The sequence below is a fragment of the Ostrinia furnacalis genome, unplaced genomic scaffold (genome assembly GCF_004193835.3).
Source record: "Ostrinia furnacalis isolate ACB-3 unplaced genomic scaffold, ASM419383v2 OfSCF7582, whole genome shotgun sequence".
Lineage (NCBI taxonomy): Eukaryota > Metazoa > Arthropoda > Insecta > Lepidoptera > Crambidae > Ostrinia > Ostrinia furnacalis.
The window spans coordinates 4178-28864 of NW_021137821.1; the positions used below are offsets into that span (position 1 = coordinate 4178).

Here is a 24687-nt window from a genome sequence, read left to right on the forward strand (position 1 = left end):
TACTGTCTATGGCAATAGCGCCCCACCATTTCCATGAAGCCGATTGTGTTTTGACATCACGAAATTCAATATTTTATGGTTTTATTTGTGTTACCATCACATTTTTTATTTACTTTCCATTTAAATTTTGTTTAGCATCAATATGACTTGGGGATTTGTAACTTGTGGACCCAATGAAGCTCTCGTTGTTTCGGGTGAGTTTCTTCTTCGTGTAGTTGAATCATACTTTGAAGTAGCAAGTAGGTACCTAGCTAACGCTTAAATGTTTTCCCCTAAAAATATTTATAGTACTTAACTATTTTAAGAATAAACGTAGGCCTTTGGCTGGTACTAATGATGTATTGCGAATGTAAATTAATGTACAAGAATTGCTATGCGATTTTTATTGTTTACACCAAAGAGTAGGTATCTGACGCGAGTGAATCAGGACTATCTATAAAATAAATGATTAATAATTATGGAATTTTAGAGATACAAACGACATAGTGTGTAATAAATAATCGTATGACTAAGCAGAAAGATATCAAAAATAACCCCTAGATATGTGTACTTTCTACAGCATCAGTGTAATAAATAATTCTTATAAGAAAAACCCTACCATATTTTCTAAATATAAGCTTAGATTACGAAAAAAAAAATAGGATTATTTAATAGTTACTTCAACACAATCCCTGGTTTTATGGAATCTCCTTTTATATTCTACTTTTTATCCTGTTGCTGCACTATTATGGAAATGTGTACTAGCATTCAATGATTGGTAGAATCCTACCAACCTTGAATGATTTTTATATTCCTGAATTTATTTTTACTTTTACGCTATTTTTTATTTAAAGATTATTATTAATTTGTATTGCTCAAATTACTAATAGTCCCATTAGCTCCTCATGGTAAGCTTGTTTTTCGAGTAGGCTCACTACAATAGTAGGATTTGAACCTGCGTTCCTCGCATCTCGAGTCTGCCAGTCCAACCCCTTCACCGTTCGGCTATTGTGGTTTCAAATTATTATCCAACAAAGCCTTTAAAATGCCAGGTGGATACTCTGGTATCAACAGTTTGAGCTCAGGCTAGAGAGCTTTGTTAATTTATGTACAGTCAGTTAGTGACACAACCTTAGTCTGTATCTGAATAAGATGTGTTGCAAACTTATTGTCTACTTTAGGTGTTACAGACTATTTGGTGCTTACTGTTATGTACATTATGATACAAGACACATATGCTCGTTTTCCAATCCCACCAATTTTTAAGTGACCCCTATATGGTAACCCATACGAATTTTGTTTATATAGGGGTCACTTAAAAATTAGGGATTGATGGTGAAAACTGGCTACATACTCCTGAGTGTGTCTGTTATCAATCACTCCAATTCCATATTGGTATAGAAAAATGTATAACTTTCTATACAAAGTGCTTTTATAGCACTTAGTCACATTCATATTATGGACTTTAAAGGACAAAATCTCGTAAGCTACATTTATTTGACGAAAGTTTTTTAAGATATTTGTATATTCTTCTGTTTTACTCTCTTTCAAGTATCATGTATAAGGTGCTAAATATGTAGTTTTACGAATATTTCTGCTTGACTTAATATTTTCATCGTACTCTTTGTCATGATATGGTGGTATTGTTATTCCTCAGGATGCTGTTACTCCAAGCCTTTGTTAGTCCCGGGTGGCCGGGCGTTCGTCTGGCCCGCCATCCAAAACGTGCAGAGGATCTCACTCAACACCATGACGTTACAAGTAGAATCGCCCACCGTCTACACCAGCCAGGGTGTTCCAATATCTGTCACTGGCATTGCGCAGGTGAGTATTGATCATTATACAGGGCGAAGACCTATTGGTGGTGTATCAAACTTAAAGAATTGATTTTACTGCTCAAAGATAATACACCTTTTGGCAAAAGAAGGAAATTCAATCTTCCGAATAAATTAACCTTTTTATGCTCATCAGTAAATAAGTGTGAGATATCTTTATTTATTTAAACATTTGGTATTTAATTGTTCCTGTACGAAATTTGTTGCATTTGAGCAGTAGAATCAATCATTCAGGTTAACTACACCACATACGAGTCACATTGTGTAAGTTTACTTTCACACTGTGTGTTTGACACACAGTCCCACTTACATACACATGTATATCAAAAAATGTAATAATTTGTTTAGCTTCATCAGGTCCTGACGTCATTAAAAAAGCCTTCTATTATTTTAATACGAGGGTCTTGAATTTTCTCGAGTCAATTCCATTTTCTCAACGACTAAACAAGTTTGACAAGACCTTGTGATACGACCGAGAATCTTTTTTTAAATAAATAAATGGTATACGATTTTTAAAACCCTGGAGTTTGCAATTAAATAGATTTTAATATGACTGGAACAGTGGAAATATTACATTCCCGATACTTTTAGTGCAGCCCTCGTATGTACTCAGTATTCAATAGTTTATTGCATAACCATAAAATGTGCAAACTACAAGTATGCAAGGTTAATTACATTCATGGATCCTGTCTATTATGTCTGATGTGCCTCATTTGGGTTGTAATGCCTATTGTCACCGTGCTGGGTATCGCAGGATGTAGCTTTTTATGTACTACTATTTACAAGCTGACAGATAAGTTGAAGAATGGCGAATTGACTAGTTATCACTATTAGCCAAAAATTAGAAGAAACAACATAAAAGTATACCCTCGAAAAACCGGCTTATGCCCAACTGGACACGTTTTCACCCAACCTGACACAACAGATAAATACCTATCAAAAATTCCCAACTTCCGAGTAGGGAATAAGCCGAAAAACTAATTACTTTTCAATATTTTGTTTTTAGGTATTAGGAAAACATAGGGATCATTACAAATGCTTTGAAATCAATATTTATAAATCAAATCAATAATAGTTAGGAAGTATTGACGACGCCATAGGTCTTGCCTTGCCTTTGCCAAACAAAATATGTATAAGGAAAATTCAATTTAATTTACCTAGTCATAAAAATACAGTGGAATGCTAATGCTAATTAGCAGTTCTTGTAATACTTATCTACATGCTTACTGTCTTGAGAAGATCATCTTGGTTGTTATAAGTATTATTATAGACAATACATGTTTGATATTCCTGATGGATGCTCCATGGCACCTTGACTGCTGCCATATAGCGGAACAAATTACGCGACTTATATGATTGTCTTTTTGTGCAAACGGCGTGTATTGTGATCGTATAACGAGCCATGAACATTGGCGTGTATAGAGTTCTTTTTCAGGGAGGGCCTGGTCCCTGACATGCCATGTCACGGGGGGAGTGGGGGGCGTTTAATACCTATATTAGCTCATACTTTAAAGTAGTACGACTTTGAAAAGGGTCTTTACTTTCAGACAGACTGGAAGAGCTTAATGCCTGTACTTTTATGACTTCACAATAAAAAAAAACTATATTAGTTTTCAATTTGTAAAGCTTCTAAACACTGTTCAAGTACAGACGACAGCACAGTATCATCATGCTGTTGACTGTACATTAATATGGATTGTTCAATGTTAACTTTAAATAAAATTCTTTGAATATATTCCAGGTTAAGATACAAGGTCAAAACGCCGAAATGCTGCTCTCAGCTTGCGAACAGTTTTTGGGCAAATCGGAGCATGAGATTCAACATATAGCTCTGGTAACCCTCGAAGGTCATCAGCGTGCTATTATGGGCTCCATGACAGTCGAAGAAATATACAAAGACAGGAAAATATTCTCCAAGAAGGTAAATGTAAAAATCTTCATGATGGTTATACGATTTTATTAGCGCTTAAAATCCAATGAAATCCTTCACCGAAAATCAATTAACTAAACATACAGGGTGGAAACGTTAAGTGATCTCACTCGATTATTTCTAAAGTATACAAGATATTGAAAAACTGGTTACTGATCGTGAAAGTGCTTCACGAGCTCTTTCAAACGGTACCAATAATAGGTTACATAATAAACTGGATCTATCCTAAAATTCAATGTTTCCAGCTTCCATACATTTAGTAAAACCACATAATATTAAAAACTATACAAGATTTTCAAAAACTGGTTACTGATCCTGAAAGTGCTTCACGAGCTCTATCCAACGATACCAATAATAGGTTACAAAATAAACTGGATCCATTCGAAAATTCAATGTTTCCAGCTTCCATACATTTAGTACAGCCACAGTCATGGCACTCATGTCTTGATAAAATTATAGCAAGTAAAGCCTAAATCAATGTTTTCCATGAATAATTTTAAATAAGAATGCAATTTACGAGTTCATTTAAGTGTTTGTTATTTAATAAAAATAAAAAATACTTCTTATATTGTTTGGCTGGCATACATTTAGTATGGAGGCTGAAAACATTTAATTTTCGGATAGATCCAGTTAATTCTGTAACCTATTATTGGTACCGTTGAATAGAGCTCGTGAAGCACTTTCAGGATCAGTAACCAGTTTTTCGATATCATGTATAATTTAGAAATAATCGAATGAGATCACTTATCGTTTCCACCCTGTATATTTATTTTTCTAGGTTTTCGAAGTAGCTTCAAGCGACCTTATCAACATGGGCATTACTGTCGTGTCTTACACGCTCAAGGACATAAGAGATGAGGAGGTATGTCTTCATGTACTATGATATTTGGAATAAATTACAATAATAAACATTTTGTTACGTTTTAACACTTCTTGCATTGTGAAAACTACGTCTGTACTACATATTTACATACGTACATTATTTTATCTTTTTAAGATATAAATAGTCATCATTAGCACTTCTAGTGACACAAACTGATTTTAGATACTTATTTCCGCATTCAAAGCTTTGTTTGCAGTGTTATACATAAGTATAAATAACTCACACGCGTTCATGCTTCTGTACTATTGAATGTGGGAATACGTGCCGATGAAGTACACAAGTATACACAAGTTAATGTTGACTATTATACAAAATGTTCACCGCACATATAAGTACAATGTTTTCTCTCTAAACTGCCACAGGGAGCGAAGGTACGTTACGTTTGGAATGGCGTTCCTTGCTGTATGTTTTGTTACCGCGTGCCACGCAGTGTATACTATGCGCTTAAACCAATCTTCGAACTGCGACGTATATTTAAATTCGGACAATATTATGAACAGGAATAAACTACTTGACACTAATATTTGCCGAAGCATGTACAAGCAATGCACTTGCCTGAGAGCACAATTTTAACTAAAAATTAAGAACCTAATTTTGTTAGCTTAGAATTCAATGAGCGGAATGAAATTGCTCTGTGTCGACTAGTTTATTCAATAGAGGCAGGGGCTACAATTTATTTGGTTTTCTTTATTTGTACCGCAGTTATTTTTCAACACACTTGTTAGTGGAGTGAATCTTGATGCACCTTTTTTGAGTTTGAGAGTGTCGCCTATTACACGAAACGACAGTGTGTTTTTCAACTGATTTATTAATTGTTTTGAAAATATGTCTAACATTCACTTTAAGTGATTGTGAATTATAAATTAAAAAAATTCGTACAAGTGTGTTGAAAATGGTTGAATGAATTCGCGTGCGCATTGAATTTATTACACTATGGCGCCATATTGCCTCGCCTACCAATATAGCACTTGTACAAAATAATATGACTTAAACTGTTTTGCAATCATTCTTTCACACGACTGCTCTCGCACGAAATTTATTCTTTGAAACCATAACTACTTTATATTGTACAATAGTAGTACCTTTAGTTAAAAGTATACATTCTCATGCGAAAGCAGTCTGCCACTATTCATCTAGTTTTATGGTCGTTAACGTTTCGGTGCCCTCTGACCAATTAGAATCAATAAACAGCATCTTAGTCTAAAGTTGCTGGGCACCCACAGCTTACTGTTATAAAAGCCTCAATCCCTGCCTTTAAATGTTGTTTCATACATGCAGCTTAAAAACGGCTGCTACTTTCATTAGCAAATGCTGTTATACATACACAATACAATAACCAGTAGTATATGGACTTAATTAATTAGTTTGCTGATACAATCAACACAAGATACCCCCTAGCTTTGTATCGATGTTATCGTAGATATTATCGGCTATCCTATACCTCCCTTATTACTTTCCGTTGGTTGCAATAAAATATAAACCTGGATTTACCATTATCACACCAGCTGCACCTGCATCAAATAGTAATAGTACTTGGTATAAACCTATGGCTATTTAATACTTTGGCATAATCTAATTATGTATAACTCAACGGTGACTGACTGACTGACAGTGATCTATCAACGCACATCCCAAACCACTGGACGGATCGGGCTGAAATTTGGCGTGCAGGTAGATGTTATCATGTTATGATGTAGGCAACCGCTAAGAAAGGATTTTACAAAACTCCACCCCTAAGGGGGTAAAACGGGATCCATGTGTACGAAGTCGCGGGCGGCCGCTAGTTATCAATAAGTATCTAATACAAGTAATGAATAAATAAGTCTTTTTACATATTAATTCCCTTTAACTAGCTAATGATACGGGAATTAGGTGACGCAATGTGTGTCATGGTCACTTGTTCAGTTATAGCGGTGGGAAACAAAACATATGACAGTAACATGTCTATTACCATTTCCATGAAGGTCAAATACTATGAATGTCCAGTTTATTGTTTCAGAGACAATATTAGTAATTTATTGTGTAATGTATTTTCCATAAAAAGGTACACTTTGTGAAACGTGGTTCTTATTTTATACATGTCTTAAAATAGCATTTTAAGAACGATAAAAGACCCTATAAATAATAAAATGTAAAGTGAAGATAATAAGCCATACGAGAATCTAAATAAATTTATGTAGTAGTAGATTAGGTTTGTCACGTTCTCGCTAATTAATCGTTTGATCCTAATTGACCTGAATTCTCCAATAAGTGTGCCTATGACATAACCGGGTTACACCACCACACAAAAATAAATAACTATAACTAGTAGAAACAGTTAAAAGCATAAGATTTACATAGGTATTTCTAAAATGTTTAACAGTTCTTTAAATATACTTGGAAAATTATACATTAATGTCATGATCATTTTATAATATCCAAATACACACAATATTTTTAAGAAAACCCAAAGAACGATATGATAATATCTTACAGTAAGTTTGGCTTCTACCTTATACCTGTCAACGTCCTCCGTTTATCTTCGTCAGTTTATAATGTAACAAGCGTGCCCCAGCTTCGCACGGGTGCTACGTATACATATTATTATAAACGTGACCGCTATATCTGTATATTCTACACGCAGGGTTACCTGAAAGCTCTTGGAATGGCTCGCACGGCCGAGGTGAAGAGAGACGCTCGTATCGGAGAGGCGGAGGCCCAAGCCGAGGCCAAGATCAAGGAAGCGATGGCTGAGGAGCAGCGAATGGCTGCTCGCTTCCTAAACGACACCGAGATTGCGAAAGCGCAGCGAGACTTCGAACTGAAGAAAGCCGCTTATGACGTCGAAGTGCAGACGAAGAAGGTATTTATTTTAAAGCATTAAAGTTCACCGTGTATAGCCTGCTATGCAATATTGAGCTGACATAGCTCGACGTATTAGCAAACTGAAGTGGTAATAGACAGGGCACTAGCATGCCAGATGAGCCTGCAAAGTTCTGGAATAGACACATACTGATAAGCGGTCAATCTGGAAATCTTTGGAAGAAATTATGATGATCATTTAAATTCATGTGCTTAGATTTGTCTCTTAATATTTTGTTAAGATTCGATCGTTGTGTTTACCGAGTTTTTTCAAAGTAGTAATGTAATGTTGTTGTTATGATACATTGACGCACTTATAACACCTCAGGCCGAAGCGGAGATGGCTTATGAACTGCAAGCGGCGAAGACGAAGCAGCGCATCAAGGAGGAGCAGATGCAGATCGCGGTGGTGGAGCGCACGCAGGAGATCGCCGTGCAGAAGTGGGAGGTGCAGCGCCGCGAGCGCGAGCTGGAGGCCACTGTGCGCAGGTCAGGCCCCATCCCACACAGATGCTGTGCAGCAGACACCAGCAGCCCTCAAGCAGAGCAGACGCAGGTCGCGGTGGTGGAGCGACCGCAGGAGATCGCCGTGCAGAAGTGGGAGGTGCAGCGCCGCGAGCGCGAGCTGGAGGCCACTGTGCGCAGGTCAGGCCCCATCCCACACAGATGCTGTGCAGCAGACACCAGCAGCCCTCAAGGGCAGGGTACTCACCTGCCATGCAGCACGTAACATAGCATGTAACGTAACCAACCTTCAAGTGAGTACGGCTCGTCCACGGTCATCGCGTATCTGGCTGCGAGCTCCTGAATCCTACTTTTACTTTACGAGCCGCCTTTGTACTCGCAGTGATACCGCTACTCGGCGGGTCGCTACGATCTCCCTGCGAACCACGCGCTCGCAGCTCGCAGCGGGTTCGTACCTATGTACTCACTTGATACAGTATCTGATACATTACATGCTACACGGCTAGATGAGTACCCTGCTAAGGAGAGCAGATGTAGATCGCGGTGGTGGAGCGCACGCAGGAGATCGCCGTGCAGAAGTTGGCAAAGTATCACTTAACGCAACTCCTCAATATTATGAGCGTCGTATTTCGTCTATTCCAATGATATCCAGTTTAAGTAAATCAAATTATAACATGATTTAATAATTATGTTGTACGTTTCCTCTACTAAAATAACTTTCATTTTTAATTCAGACCTGCTGAAGCCGAAAAATTCAAATTGGAGAAGTTGGCCGAAGCGCAGCGACTCAAGACCGTGCTCGAAGCAGAGGCCGAGGCTGAGGCCGTGAAAGTTCGCGGAGAGGTGAGTGCCGGACTCACCTTGTTTTTCCACACAAGATGTTTGTGTAGCACTACTAGAACCACAGTGTTTTTGACACAGAGGAAATGCTTTGCGTATTATCACTCTTGAGGGACGAACTTTTACAGGAAAAGGCACTGCAGTTTTAAGAAAGACAGAGTATACTAAAATCTCAGCGGCGTTTCGTCATGGACCGACTGACGGTGTCAGGAGGAAGCATCCATATCTTAGACGTCTGGAACACCGTCGGCGACGGCCCATCTACATAATAATATCCCCCTTGCCTGCTTGCCTGAACGGTCTGCAACGCCAAACTGTTTCCTTCAGACGGTCCTCTCACTCACGCCGTTTTGTAAAATGACTTCTTCGCAAAAGAAAGTGACCTCCTCCCAGCACCTTTCGATTCCCAGCAAGGCGTTGACCAGGCTCGGAAACAATGTAAAATATTAACAATTTTAAACGTAGAGAGTTACTGTAGCCCTGTCAGTTACATTGTGGTTCTGTAAATCTATATATATAAAAGAAGACTGGAATTCGTTGCCTGCTGCTGTCTTTCCCGAAAACTATAATCCGGGCCTTTTCAAGGCGAGAGTGAATAGGCACTTACAGGGCAGATATGTACCATCCTAGACCGCATCCCACTTAACATCAGGTGCGATTGTGGTCAAATACCTGCCTTGTTATGCATAAAAAAAAATAAAAAAAAGAAAGTCGTGTTAGTTACTTCGCTTATAATTTTTAATAATTCGTTTCCCTACCTTTTAACCTAATCCCACCCTGTCCAAACGCAATGTCCGCAAAACCAAACGCAAAACATACGCAAACGCAAAACTCAAGATCAAGAACCCTGTCGTGGCTAAACGCAATCCGCGAGAGCCAGAAAGAAGAAAAAAAACTCAAGAACGGCTGAACCGATTTAGCTGAAAATTGTCAGGGAGGTAGTTTAGAGCCAGGAGAAGGACATAGGATACTTTTTATCCCGTTCGAAATTAAAAAAAAGTCTGCTTATTTATTGCCATTAATGCGGAACAAAGTTCGCCGGGTCAGCTAGTTCTGTATAAAAGTTTATTAGCGTTAGAGTAGGCGCACACCGTTGATTTTTCGTCGGCCGATAGTTAGTCACCGTTGATTTTTCGTAGCCCGACTAGGCAGTTGATCAGTATGGGCATGTATGGGAGTGCGCACACGACGCCGATTCGATTTGGCCGATTCTTCATAAAAATTAAAATCGGGCACAACTATCGGCCAACTAAAAATCAACGGTGTGCGCCTACTCTTAAGAGTCTCATCTCAAACTAACGCTGGCCGTAACAACGAACATATTATGCTTGAAAATTTTGACTGGTTCATCCAGTGTCTAAAAGGCTCAGATGGAAGGGCAGTCGCCCGGCAAGCGAAAGGTCGTAGGTTCGATTCCCTTCCTTATGCAGTTCGATTTTTTCAAGTTATTTATAGTCTATACTAATATTATAAATGCGAAAGTAACTCTGTCTGTCTGTCTTGCTTTCACGCCTAAACCACTGAACAGATTGTGATGAAATTTGGCATAGGAATCCCGGGAAAGGACATAGGATAGTTTTTATCCCGGTTTTTGGAACAGGGACGCGCGCGATAAAGTTTTTCTGTGACAGACAAAATTTCACGCGGGCGAAACTGCGGGCGGAAAGCTAGTTCTGTATGAAATTTAAAAACTGATAGAAATGGAATGGAAAGGAGTACAAATAAAAAAAAATATTTAATGATTGAACTTTGTGATCCGCAGGCGGAGGCCTACGCCATCAAAGCCAAGGCAGTAGCAGACGCCGAGCAGATGTCCAAGAAGGCCGAGGCGTGGAAGGAGTACGGATCCGCTGCCATGGTCGACATGATGCTGGAGACTCTACCCAAGGTCTGTACTCTGATTGTGTTTTCCCAGCCGGTCCAATATATGAACGACACTTTGGTGCAAATGGGCCACCGACCACAGCCACCGGTGGCCAGTGCCGGCGACTTAACACACTTTTTAATATACAGGGTGTTTGGCGCATCGTGTGCCAAAATGATTTGGCGGATAGAATGGGTCATTTCCTATATTTTCAGCCCCCATAACACGTTCCATGTCAGGCGGCTACTTTTATATTAAGTTTTTTAGTAATTTCACCAAAATACCCAAATCGCATCATTTAATTTCGATTTAAAAAAAAACTACTAAGCGTAGCCTCAAAGTAAATATTTTGTTTTGACGTGCATTGATATAGGGTTGCATCAAATCTAAATTTACTGGCAAATATCATCTAGTTTTTTTTTAATTCAGCTTTGAACTTTTCCGAAAAGTTAAAAATGGACTGAACATTTAAGTTTACATGGCTATAAATTTTTTTTTAAAAGAGATAGCGATCTTCGGATTTTATCAAAACTTCTCTAGTCTATCCCCATTCAAACGGTATACTAATCTTGTTTAAATAATAACAACAACTTCACAAATTCCCTAAATTAGTGCATTGACTCTATTCGGACTGATTTGCGAAATTTGTGTTTATAGCCCCTTTTTGTGTGAATAACACGTTAAATACCTACAGGTAAAAATGTACAGTCGCGGAATGAAAAGGTTCGTCAGTTTTCAAATTGATTCCTTCAACGAATCGCGAGCACATATTACCTTTTGAAACTATGTTACAGAATAATCTCGAGTTAGAGAAAATAATCTTTAACTGTTCGTCAGTAAAGTTCAAAATTATTCAGATCAAAGTTGTTTGACGATTTATCTTGTCAAGAAGATTATTATGATTGATAAACTAAAACCTTCTTGTTGGTTCAACCTGCCATTATTATTTCTATTAAATAAAAAAAAACTATTGTCAATTGGTCAATGTCATCATTGCATTGCACTGATGGGATAGAAAAATAAACAAGCAAAACCTTATTCGTAAGCAAACGTCATATTTATGTAAATGTTAGCAGCACTGTTTCTTGCACTGTTATGTTGGCAGGTTTGAATTTACAGTACCTAGTGCAAGCGAAAACCGACACTAAGGTGACGAACCTTTTCATTCCGCGACTGTACAATAGCAATGCGACTGCGACAAATGTATGGAGTCGATACTATACGGCAATCTATCAGAAAACCAGAATATTGTGAGTGTTACCAATATATTGCCGCAATATACGCCCAAGTAAGTTTTTTTTTGTACAGAAAATAAAATTGTTTGACACTTTCAAAGAGAAAAGTAAGTCAGATAGATAAATCTAATTTATGCAACCTTAAGGTCAATCAGTAAGATAACAGGAATGAGGTCTAGATAGCAAAATGTAAGTTGATTAGAATGAGCATAAAATTAAATACAAGTCAAGATGTACATTCTAAAGAACTCTTGGCATTTTTGATAATTGTTCTTATTCACTTGCTCTCAATAACTTAAACAATGAGCTATCCTATCTTTAAACGCGTAATTACTTTTCCACGTAATGTAAATTATAATAACACAGTTCAAGAGCCTTTCGAACAAACGATTCTTATGAGAATTAAATACAAATTGTTTTCTTGCAGTTAAATCCGTTTTTTGGTACCCATAGTACAGCTATGCTTGGTACTTAAGCTTCGGCCAAATCAACGCGTCCGCGATAGCGCCGCGACTAATGACAGGACGCGTTGATGTGAACTCATCGCTTCAAATTCGTACATGACGTCTGATCGCCATCGCGCACGCAGGCTTCACGTTAGCCGACACTTTACTGAGAAGTAGTGGCGAAATAAAGGCATCTTTTCAATTTTAAGTTTCTAATAATACACCGTGTTACTTTGCATTCTTGCCATATTCACAGAGATAAAAGTAGGGACCAATACCTGTTATTTAAGATAAACAAGAGACTCCCATAAAGAAAGTACACTGAGTTTTTAGTAAATTTGGTTTTGCAGTACAAATTGGAATAAACCAATTTTGTCTCGCACTTTCTACAGGTGCAAGTGGAATAAACCTAGTGGGCGTGGCCTAGTTCTTATTAATCTGTGATGTTTTATGGCTCTGGGTACCAGCCTTTTTATCCAGTCATAATAATTATTTTAAAATACTCTTCAGTTGATTTTAGATTTTCCTTTCTTCTCTCAGTTTCTACTTTACGGGCTTAGGACCGTCAAAAATACGCAATAATTATTAGGCTTTTAATTAATTTACAACATTGTTCCCTATTTTTACAAATTAATAAATTAAGTATGAAATGAAATCACCTTATTCACAATTAATTATTTATTTATGAGTTCCTACTTACAAAGTTTACGTAACTGGACCCCCTCGTCCAATCCACTGTTCACCAAACGTATTATTCGCGCACTTGACGTCCTTATTGTGGGGGAGCACCATCCTGCTGGTAGTAGAGCATTTGGTGTAACGCTAAGGGTGCGTCATCAAGCATTTCATTTAAGACGTCTTGCAGACACTCCAAGCACCATTTTGATTAAATTATTCGTTGTTTGAATACACTTCAGTCATTTTTGTATTATTTATAACGTGATTTGTGATTGATGGATTTCTCAGTTTTTTACAAAAGTGTCAAAAAGACATTTTAAAGACAATAGATTGCAATAGATATTTAAAAATACAATAAAAAGTAAAAAAGTCTCCATCGCCATCGCTAACATAAGTGATGTGCATGCGTTACGATAGTTAGTGATGTGTTTAACAGATTGTCGATAAAATAAAATATTCAAAATTAAAAATCAAAATTTTCGGGCATTATTTTTTAACGGATTTGTGTTCAGTATCAGTAATATAGTTACCTCTGTAAATATGGCAAGAATGCAAAGTAACACCCTGTATATTACAGGAAAAACCATGTAATATAAAATATTACCTATGCATCAAGAAGTTCCTAGCTAATTATGTTAACTAGACTTGTTGATGTTGATTATTCAATAGGTACTTAGTTATTTAATAACAAGTCACATACGTACTCGTAGTGCACACAACACTCGACATATCCTAACAATAGCAAGATAAAATAATAAGATTGCGATAATAATAGTCAGTCTTAACCACACTTGAGTGCAGCATGTATGAAATTCTGTAACCTTGTAACTTGGAAGTGTAGAAAACTGAAATTAGTTTTGGAATAAATAATCTTAAATAAATATGGTACGATATTTCTACTTCGCCATGTAGATTCAGACTAAGTCAAGGTTTTTATATTTATAACCAGACAATGTGATTTCCGTTGATTTGATAACTAGTGTTATAATTTCTATACTTTCTGAACTGACACTTGAAACAGCAATATGTATGACGGCTCGGGCGATAAATCACTATTACTGCTTGTATACAAAAAGCTTTATTACAGGTTTATGAATCCAAAATTCCTGTAATTTAATAGTCATATTGTGTTATTTGCTGATGATTTCAAGGTTGCAAAAAATGTTTACACTTGTCATGTAATGTTCACGTCTTCAGTCTTCGTCAAAAACGAAATAATACATATTATGATACTGGGGTGAAGTAATAATGTGAGCTATTAACGAGTAGTTAAAGTTAGCAACCCAAAAATTAACGAGTCGTTAAAGTTAAAAATCCTACTTATGATGAAAAGGACATACAAGTTTTATTTTAGGTATATTTTTTCAAGTCAACAGATGATCCCTCACCTGGAGCATTTGCCTGTAATGTAACATTACAGTCTTAAGCATTACATAGTTAGTGAGGGAAAAGAACCGACCATTACAGTGCGTAACTTGATAATACAATGTTAATTTAATTGAAATATTAATTATGATGCTACTTGTAAAGGTGAGTACAGATTACTTGCAACAGAAAAATGCCGCTCTATGTCATATTTTAGTGTATCTTCACCCTTTCTTCTGAGCATGTTGTATCTCGCAAGAACGTTACATAACATAGAAATGCTCAGGAAAATGTTCTAGTAAATACTGTAATGTATATGTATTATATCCACCTTTACCATTGAATCTGAAATGCAAAAGCTCCTCAAGTCGGGGTAGTATTGTAATGAAATGATCAAAATCGAATCTGAAATGTTACATTAAAAGCGAATGCTTCAGTTTAGGGAATACCTTATTAATCGGTCTCTTGGCTGGTTCTATACCAAAGGAAACAATTCCTATAAATTTGATCCTGTCTGTCGCGGGGACCCAGTACGGTGATAAGTCAGCAGTCGTCACGTCTCACGCGCGTAACGTAACCTGCGCCTAATGCGATTCGCCTCGCCACTGCGAAGTGCCTAACTTGCCTCGTGCTATGTAATCAAAGTTACATGAAGTAACAGTGGTTGTATACATACAAATACTAAACATATGTATAGTGTATACCTATACATAATAATTCGCGACACAAACTCGTCATAGCTATCCTTGTTATTCGCAAAGTATTTATTTGCGGTTTTGGGTTATCAGTAAGTGTTTCTCACAGGAAAAACAACAATATAATTTACGACCTAATCAGCGAGTAGGTATTTGTTGCATATTTAATGCTGCGCTGAAGTCATCTCTCAGTTCGTTTTATCATTTCACCTTTGACTTTACGCTTATTATCTTCGCGAACACCCAAACATTAGACTGTAAGTAGTCTCAAATTATGTTTGATTATACTTTATAATTCAGTTCATAGCTCTACTCTACGAGCAATGAGCATGTAATTTTTATAGTTTTGTAACAAAGCGTTAAATCAAATATTTGAAATGCACATGTGGGGTCATTATATCACGTGCGAATGATAAACGATTACCAAACGTTATGGGTATATTTCCCCTGACACAATATGAGATTAGTAAAATTAGCCACATAAATAGGCCTCGTCCAGTATAGGGCACAACTCGCGAACATGTCAGATATTTTTTGTCAATTTTACAGATTATTATGTTATCATGCAATGTCAAATGCAACCAAAATCATGTTGCGATACAAATGCGCCCAAAGCCCTTTAATGCAACTTAAATTACTTATGTAGCGTAGGAAGCGAAAACCAACCTTTGGTATACTTAGTTGGTATTCAGCATCATTATGCCAGGCAAAGTAAGAAAACACAGAAGTTATTTCTATAAATTCGTGCATAACCAGAAATCATTTGATTTGAAAGTCGATTATGATTTCTACTAAACTACATGTTTGAAAATTTTAAACAATTGTTATTTTATCTTCAACAATAATCAGGTTTGCGCTGCTTCAGTAAGTTTTAACTGGCGCACTCACTGGTCCGGTATCAAGTTAGCACAATACTCGATAGTTTCGCCCACTTACACGGACAATTTCACCCTTATCGAATGTATAACAATCACTCACCCGAAACCATACGCAGCTCGACGATTACGATTAAAACGTAATGTGTGTAATGCACTGTAACTTCATTTACGGTAACTCGATATACAGGGTGTCCCGTAATGTAACGTCAAGCCGGAACTGGGTGTTGAGGCAAGTTATGTTGGTTATCAGAAAAATATAAAAAAAAATGTATGTGGCATATTTTCAAAATAATGGGCATTTAAAAAAAATCAAAAATTTTTACTCCAGGTGACGGTCTTTTTACTCGTGTTGCCACAAATCTTCACTTTTTCCAAATTTTTTTTTTGTTATGTAGCCCTGAATAATGCTTCTCTAAATTGTTATCAAAATTACAAAACCAGCTGCTCCAACTTGGATGAAAAAAANCAACACGAGTAAAAAGACCGTCACCTGGAGTAGAAATTTTTGATTTTTTTTAAATGCCCATTATTTTGAAAATATGCCACATAGATTTTTTTTTATATTTTTCTGATAACCAGCACAACTTGCCTCAACACCCAGTTCCGGCTTGACGTTACATTACGGGACACCCTGTATGTACCAAAAAGAAATTTCTTTATCGCTTTTGTTGTTATTTTGTATGTGTTTTATGACTGTTTTATGTTCTATGTTACTTTTAATGTTGTGTACCTAACGCATGGTTAACATTAAAACACTAAAATAATGCATAACATATCGGGAGTCGAATCACGAAAAGGCGTAACTGATTTTTATCAATTTTACAGCAGCGACTTTTAAAGATAATTTAAAGTATGGAAAAATTCATTTCGTTCCCATTTTACCTGTCATTGATACTGGCTTCCTTAAAAATAATTCAGTTACGATCTTTTGTGAGGTTATAAAATGCATGTTTTTAATAACATGGTGTGTATAACTCAATATCTCCATTTTGTTAGATACGCCTTTTCGTGATTCGACTTAACTGATGTTCTGTAACCCTATCTATGTGACACAGTGTTACGGAACTTCACCTTTAAATTGTATACGGTCCTAGATTACTCTGTAACTTTTTTCTTGTATAATTTAGTACTTACCTAAATGCCAATTCTCAACTAAATCCAATTTCTTAAATAGTAAACGAGGACCTTATATCGTTTCATTCATCTCATTTCATTTATTGTTCCACTGTCTGTTTAAACTTTATAACCACTCAATATTTCCTAAAGGTGCTGAATTAATAATACTTACACAGGGTGAATTACATCGTTTCTTTGATCCACTTCAATCTATAATCATTGCTTTAAAAATTTAAAGAGTCACGGGCAATGTCATCGCAAATAATTATATACTATCGTCAGCACACCACACCGTTACAATTTATTAAAGGTTGACAAAAGGCAATTTACATGCTATCTAACAAATAAAGTTTTTCGGGAATTTATCAGAAGGTAGTGAATATAATAGTTAAAATCTATCGTGGAATTCATCAAATATGATTATTTTGCTGACGATAGTGCACACCAATACCATTGTAAAGGCGATGTATAAGCCCGTATTAATCCAGCACCCCACGCACTCACATACTAACGCTTGGCTTAACCGTGGTGGTGGCAGGCCGTGGCCGAACCGCCGCCGGTGCCCACTCCGACGGCGCGCGGGGACTCCGCCAAGAAGGCACGATAACTCCCCGACGACACCAAAAAATGCTCATTCAGGTAAGCAACTAATACCAGGCCTGTTCATCTCCGCGAGTTTACATCGAAAACAAAACACGCACGATGTCCCACCTACAGGATACTATTCGACAAGGCCTCACATACGAGCGAACATTGACTCACGCACGCGTATTCTTGTGTATGATGGAAGAAAATAAAGAAAATGGTGTACTAAATACTGTGCAGTATTTAAATGCCTAAATAATAATAAAAACACAGAATGTACTTTTTTAAGTTGCCTCAAGACACTGAGAGGTAAATAAGTAGTTAATATTATTCATGATAATTCATGCTAAATAATGTATTTCCTCCGCCATTTTCCGCAGTTTGGCACCTCACGTCACATCATTTTACCGAAGTCAGCCCTATAGCTTCGGCGCAGTCCGATCAATGACGTTTGTCAACAAAATGGTGCTTGACTCTTGAGACAGGCTAAATTACACCATATTGTTAATGACATTGAGCATACATTTTTTTAAATACCTTCGGGAAGTAAAACTTCTGTACGTAGTACTTATTATTATTCTGTGCTAATACCATCAACCGGCACTGACTCATCGTGATCTAATCGTGAAAAAATAACTCATGATTGTGCGGGTTGCAGACCAGGAGCTAAGTTTGTTTTGCTTAGGCGACGGTTCGCGTTGCGACATGGCGATCGAGACAAGACACCACGACCGCTACTTGACTTAGGCTTAAATATTATTGGCAGGTAGTTGCTAATTGCTCATAAGATAGGCCCCCTTAATTGATATTTATTGGCGGGGTGCATAATCTTTTCTTAAAGGTTTTAAACTTTTGTTTGTCACCTGTCATCCGCTTTGCAATGGAGGGAAGTCGAACCTTAATTTCGAACTCCTCCTATGTTCCTTTAATTAATTTCGTTGCGGGTCCAATGACAGTTTAACTTTTCCCCGGGACAAACTTGACTCTCACTGGTTGGGTTTTTATGGCGGTCAAGCTGTAGCTAGATCCTGGCTACTACACAGGAGTTGCAGTGCGCAGTGGTGGGAACGAGAGGTGGGAATAGTCCCGTACTTGACTTAGGTCTCTGTATCGCTCGAGAACTGACGATTATATATTGCCTAAAGTCAAGTAACGGTCGCTTGTCTCTGTCGCAGCTCGAAACGCCACCTTAACTCGCACAACTGATGCATTTATCCAGTGTTTGCACCCAAATAAAACTTCGTCAGCAATGCGAGCTAAGCTAAACTTAGCTTTTGATCTGCAGCGCGCATTATACCAATATCGCCGTTATTGTGTGAGAGACGCAAGCGAATTTTCCGTCTGCCAGACAGCAGCAATACCAAGAACTTGTTTAGTTGATTGCTGGAGAGAGTATATGCGAACATCAGGCCTCCCCGACCCGTCTGACCAACGTAGGGAAACCTTCCATTCCTCTGGACTAAGTGACCTGATGATGATGATGATGGAGCGAAAAAGCAGAGCTGTTCTACAAGTTCCGCGAAGGTTGTAGTAGAAAAACTAACACTAACATCTTAATTAGTGTCCGACCGAATATGGATTTTCAGCCGAAAACGGAAACGAAAACGAAGCTTCGGCTGCAGTCTCATTTTCGGCCGAAAACGAAAACGAAAATGACCTTCAACTCTCAAATTTCAATCTGAAATTATGTAAAATCTTTGAAAACCGGTAATGTTTTGACCAAAAACATAATGACGTTTGACAGTTGTTNTGGCCGAAGGACCATTTTTTGGCCGAAAACGAAAACGAATATTCGGTCGGTCACTAATCTTAATACAACAGATTAACCTGTGTATAATATTTGCATGAAACATGAGCAAGTGCGTGCACATTATGTATATTAATATAATTTAAAAATTGCACAAATATAAGCTCCCATATAGGTACACGAACGAACAGTCAATTTGTCACGTGACCACATGAATTCATATTTTTCCAGACTAGGGAGTACCAATTTCAGTAATTTAATGTGTGTCCTGCATTTTTCTACGTTATTCTTATTGCCTAATCTCATCCTTAAATTTTAATGTTCTCCTCTACGATTACTTCTAACAGAAGTTCCCTCGTTAGCCAAAAACAATTTTTATAAAAAATGTTTACTAAGTAACAACAAGAACTATGTGTGCGACCATCCAAAACGGTAATGTTTTAATTAACAGTTTTTCTCAGTTCACGCATATAATATTAAAAACTGGGAATTAGTCACGAATTGTAATTATTCTCATTAGTGGTCTCAATCGACGCGAGACTGTGTTGACTCGAAATAATATCCACCTCCGTCTCATTACTGCGATTATGTACACACTTGCGATAAGAAATTCATTTACAATGAAAACAGGAGTACAATTTTTAAAGAAGTTAGGTTTCACCTCACCTAGCCACAGACTTGCAGACTTTTTGTCGACCGATAGTTGGGTCGAACTGTTAATCAGTATGGACATGTATGAAAGTGCGCACATTGGTTCTTCATGCAAATTAAAATCAGGCTCAACTAACGGCCGATTATAAGTCTGTACTTAGTCTGCGGGGAGTCTTAATTTCAAATTAAACTATTTATATTTGTTGTAGAAAGAGCTAAATGTAAAATATCAATATCAATCATAATAAATGTGCAATCATTATTTTAATGGTTTTGGATTTAACATCTCATTTACATTAGTTGCCATTTATCAAATAAATTTAACACTGTTACTATAATATTGGTCATTTTAAATACATACATACACACAAATTCATGTATTTATCAATAAATAAAAAACAAAGGTCCCAACTGGCAAATGACATCGCAAAAACAATAACAACAATTGCGCTTCAAAGTGGTTCCAATCGAGGAGTCAGAAATTTATCTTTTAGCTAGACTGGATGAGGATGCCGTGCGGCATTATTTTTTCCTTTCCAATTTCATAAATCCACTTGTCACTGAGCAAACAACTACCAAACAACATAATTAAGATAGTTAGATAAATACATGACAAATTATTATTAATGTAGCCCACAGCGCTATGCTCTGTTTACTAAAACATTTTTTTCCGCACTCTGTCGCTCAGGCACGGATCGCTCTTGGCTGCGCACACCTCTAACATCCGTAGCTAAATGAGCGCGTGACCTTTACTCATATCCCGCATTTTAGTTCCCGCAGTTTATTTATTGAATTCGATAAGATTAGCTAAACATGTGTTTTTACTGTTAATATTAAAAATACAATATTTATTTCTGCACAAGGTAACACAAGTAATAAACATACAGCTCCGTCCGCCTAGTTTTCTAACTACCTGCAGCTATACTGCGATAGGATTCAGGAGAATGTGGTCCTTGTAGTGAAACGACCACATGCCAACGTTCATTCAATAAATCCAATCCTAAGATTTTTATTGGCTTAAACATTAAAATTAAATCATAAGATGTAGGTAGGATCTGTGCTTCAATTGTTTTGGTAGGAAGGACCTTCCTGATATTTGTTTATCAGAGATAAATATTTTACGTTATATTGCTTACAACAATGTTTTTTTTTTCTTTTACAGAATGCTCGCGCACTGTAAGCTGCAATGAATTTCTTAGCGTTGCCGCGTTGCTCGTTACCTAAAGAGAAAACTACATTTGATGTTAATTCAGATTTATACATTATAATGTATTAAGGTAAGTAATATTTTATTCGACCTAAGTGCCACTTTTGGAAAACTCAAGGGAAATACCAAAGCTGAATTTACTTTGTTTACTGTAACGATGTTACGATAAAGTCTACGCCGCTACTATTAAAATATATTTTCGTACCTATCTACTAGTGAACAGTAGAAAGCTTACCAGCCAGTCTGTAATAATGTAGTGTTTAGTTATCTTCAAACAAAATGACACCGAAATGTGTTATTTTTATGTAAAATGTTTCCTTATGCTAACCATCAATCTTGTTATTGCAACTGTTTCAATTTATGCAAAAATCTTCCACGAAATAAATTCTTCCATGTATCTTCCTAAAATGTACGACGAAACTATTTTGATCTTATAGCTCGTCTTGTAATGTTACGTTATTCTATTACCTCAACAAATCAGAAAATTGTATATTTTAAAACTAATCAAAATATCGTTAATTACTTAGTAGCTACTCGAACTTAGGTCCTAAAACTAATTGGATACAGTTACATTTTGAAATCACCAAAAAAGTAACTTGACTTTGGGAACTACTCGAAGTTAGTTTAAATTACTTTGGGTGCGTAGAACATCTAAAATTGCTAATTGCTAGTTTTTATCCATAGCAGCATTACACGATTTACATGATAAACATTATTGTTGTTTATCTAATTCTTGTTTCTACATAAGTGGCATTAACTTATGGACAACAGAACATGTTATAAAGTCATCAATGCTGCTTACGTCAAGACAACAATCCACGTCCTTGTCGTATTGATTGATTTCTTTATCAGCGACGACCTAATGAGGCCTGAGGCTGTGGGAATTCTAGTACCTGTAACGTTGGCGCTAAAAAGGTTTGACACAATGGAAACATTTTTCTGCTAAAACTAAAGAGCGTCAGGCTGGCTGGTGACCTTATCTGAAGTTGTGATTCGGTCACTTTGTGTATGGAGTAGGTGGACACTGGTGTGCTAATATAATTTAGACTACTGTGTGACCTGATGTTAAGGTAAACTTAGTTTTGATCTGTCGCTGTACAAATGTGATCCGCATCCACTCGACGCAACCGTGCGACATTGGTCAGTGCGATGAGCGCTGTATCTCTGTAACAATACTAACAATGTACAAGTGTTTGTTCTAGCATACATAAAAACAACTTTTGACCAATCGCCTAAATTTTTTCCCTATGTAGATGATTACAAAATGACTGTTATACAAAAAATAATACCTATATTTTTTTATTTAGCTAACTGTCGTTAGGGTATAATGTGGTAAATATTTGGTGTTCAAAAAGTGCAGTTTAGAAAATTTAATATTGTAACTTAGCGCGTTCATATTAGACATTATTGATGTCATTTTCTAAAGTAATACGAATCGAGTAGATTTTTAAGAATTTGTGTGTAAACTTGTTTTCTACAGAGCGGTTCGGTTACCGTCTACATTGGCTTAGTAACGGCTAGTCAATTTACAAAATTCTCTTTCTATATTTTTACCATTTGTTTTCTTAGATATGTAAATAATCATCAACGTTTCGTTGTAAAAAACTTTTTTATGCTTTTTTTCCTATGTTGAATATGAATTTTTATAATTTGTAATATCTGATTGCTATAATATGATTATAGTACAGATTTTCAATTTTAATTTGTAAAAGTTTACATTAATTTTAGTTCAAGTATTAACGGTAAGGTAAATTTACCGTTTATTTAAATTTTTGGCAGATCAATTATTTATTATTCAGTCTTTCCATTTTATCTATACAGGGCTAGTGAACATTTTTTCAAAGATTTATGAATAATTGTGGGTTTCTGTTCATTTCCGATATAATTAAGGTGATTTAACTACGAAAACTCCATTTAACTATAAGATAGGTATTTTTCTTCAGGGTGCATTCAATAGGCTCTAGCCCTGTACTACTAGAAAGCTAGCTAGGAGTATCCATAATTATGTCGATTCGATCAACTGCTATACATTTAATAATATTAATTTAATGCCATCCGGCACGGAACACTATAGTACCTCTGGTGCCATATCAATACACTATGATTTAAGGATTTTATATTGTTTATTTCTTTAAATACTTTGTATGATTTAATTAGGTTTTAAGATAATGTACAATCGAGAGAGATGAATTAATATAATTTGTTACCAGTTAGTTTTAATTGCAGTGAAAAGTATTTGCTTAGTTAAAATAACCGCACAATATTATTTCAAAGTAACAATGCATTTATTTTAATTGTTTTAAGTTTTATTTTACAAGTACCGTATTTTACCTCTTTTTTTTTTCATTATCTAAATGTGCAAATTATAAGCTGACAAATGTGTAAACTGAATTGATATTTGTCGTTTTGAACTTAGTACATTTACTTACCAAGTATGTACCATAATATTATGATGTTACATAACTTATTTAAAATATGTTTTATCAGATATTGTAAAAAATACAAATGCCTAACTTAATACCTGCATTCAATTATAGTAAATTGTCTATGTAGTAATTTTTCATGTAACGATATTTACGAAAAATCATGAATGCACTGAGAGTGGCACATTGAATATACGTTTCGTTGTGTGAATCACAAATTTTCAATAATTGATGTGTATTGACGTGGTTTTTATTCATGTATAATTCAATAAACTTGCAGATTGAATTTGTTGTTTTATTTCATAGTTACTAAAATCAGATCAATATTATGAAAATCATCTTTTTCATAATTCTATTTATACAGGGTGTTAGCTAAATGGGTATATGAGCCGACACTAGCACACTAACATGGGCATATAAATGGTATGGTGAAGTGGGTAATGGAATGGGTATATCCATTTACCTACGNATACTTTTAGTGCAGCCCTCGTAACACCCTGTATAAGTTTTGAACTTATCAACCAAGACAGGTCTAACTAAGGTCAATTTGAATATATCTAATAGCTATGATACGGTGGGTGGTGATAAAAAATATGCCTTTACTTGATTTGTGAGAAATTTACGAAAAACATTTAAATGTATAGCAAACTCCCCTAGAGCGCCACCTATCGGCATGTTTATTAGACTACTATTTAGATCAGTCTCAACAGAAGTTAAAATAAACTGAGCCCCGATTACGGTAACTTTTAACGTCAACAATCCAGACACGCTTCTCGATTCTGCGATACGATTGGTCAAAACAGCTGACGTACGCTGTTGAACGACCAATCGTATCGCAGATTCGAGAAGCGTGTCTGGATTGTTGACGGTAAAAAATACCGTAATCGGGGCTCTGATTCTTTTCCGCTGAAAAGCTGTTGAGCTTAACTACTTTATGGTCTACTGAATTGTTGCTGTAAGTCTTGCACCATTGCCGTATGCCTAACAAGAACAGTGATTAGGTAAACTTAATCTAAGAACTCTA

At 36.4% G+C, this 24687-nt stretch overlaps 1 protein-coding gene across 1 annotated transcript; it reads left to right on the forward strand.

Moving 5' to 3' along the window:
• Nucleotides 1-23949, forward strand: Flo1 (flotillin-1). The gene is made up of 10 exons (XM_028321837.1): nt 1-194; nt 1637-1803; nt 3556-3735; nt 4523-4606; nt 7251-7469; nt 7797-7957; nt 8668-8776; nt 10536-10787; nt 17577-17689; nt 21196-23949. The coding sequence occupies exons 1-9, from the start codon at nt 143-145 to the stop codon at nt 17655-17657; spliced, it is 1305 nt and encodes a 434-aa protein (XP_028177638.1). The 5' UTR covers nt 1-142; the 3' UTR covers nt 17658-17689; nt 21196-23949.
• The last annotated feature ends 738 nt before the right edge of the window (nt 23950-24687 follow it).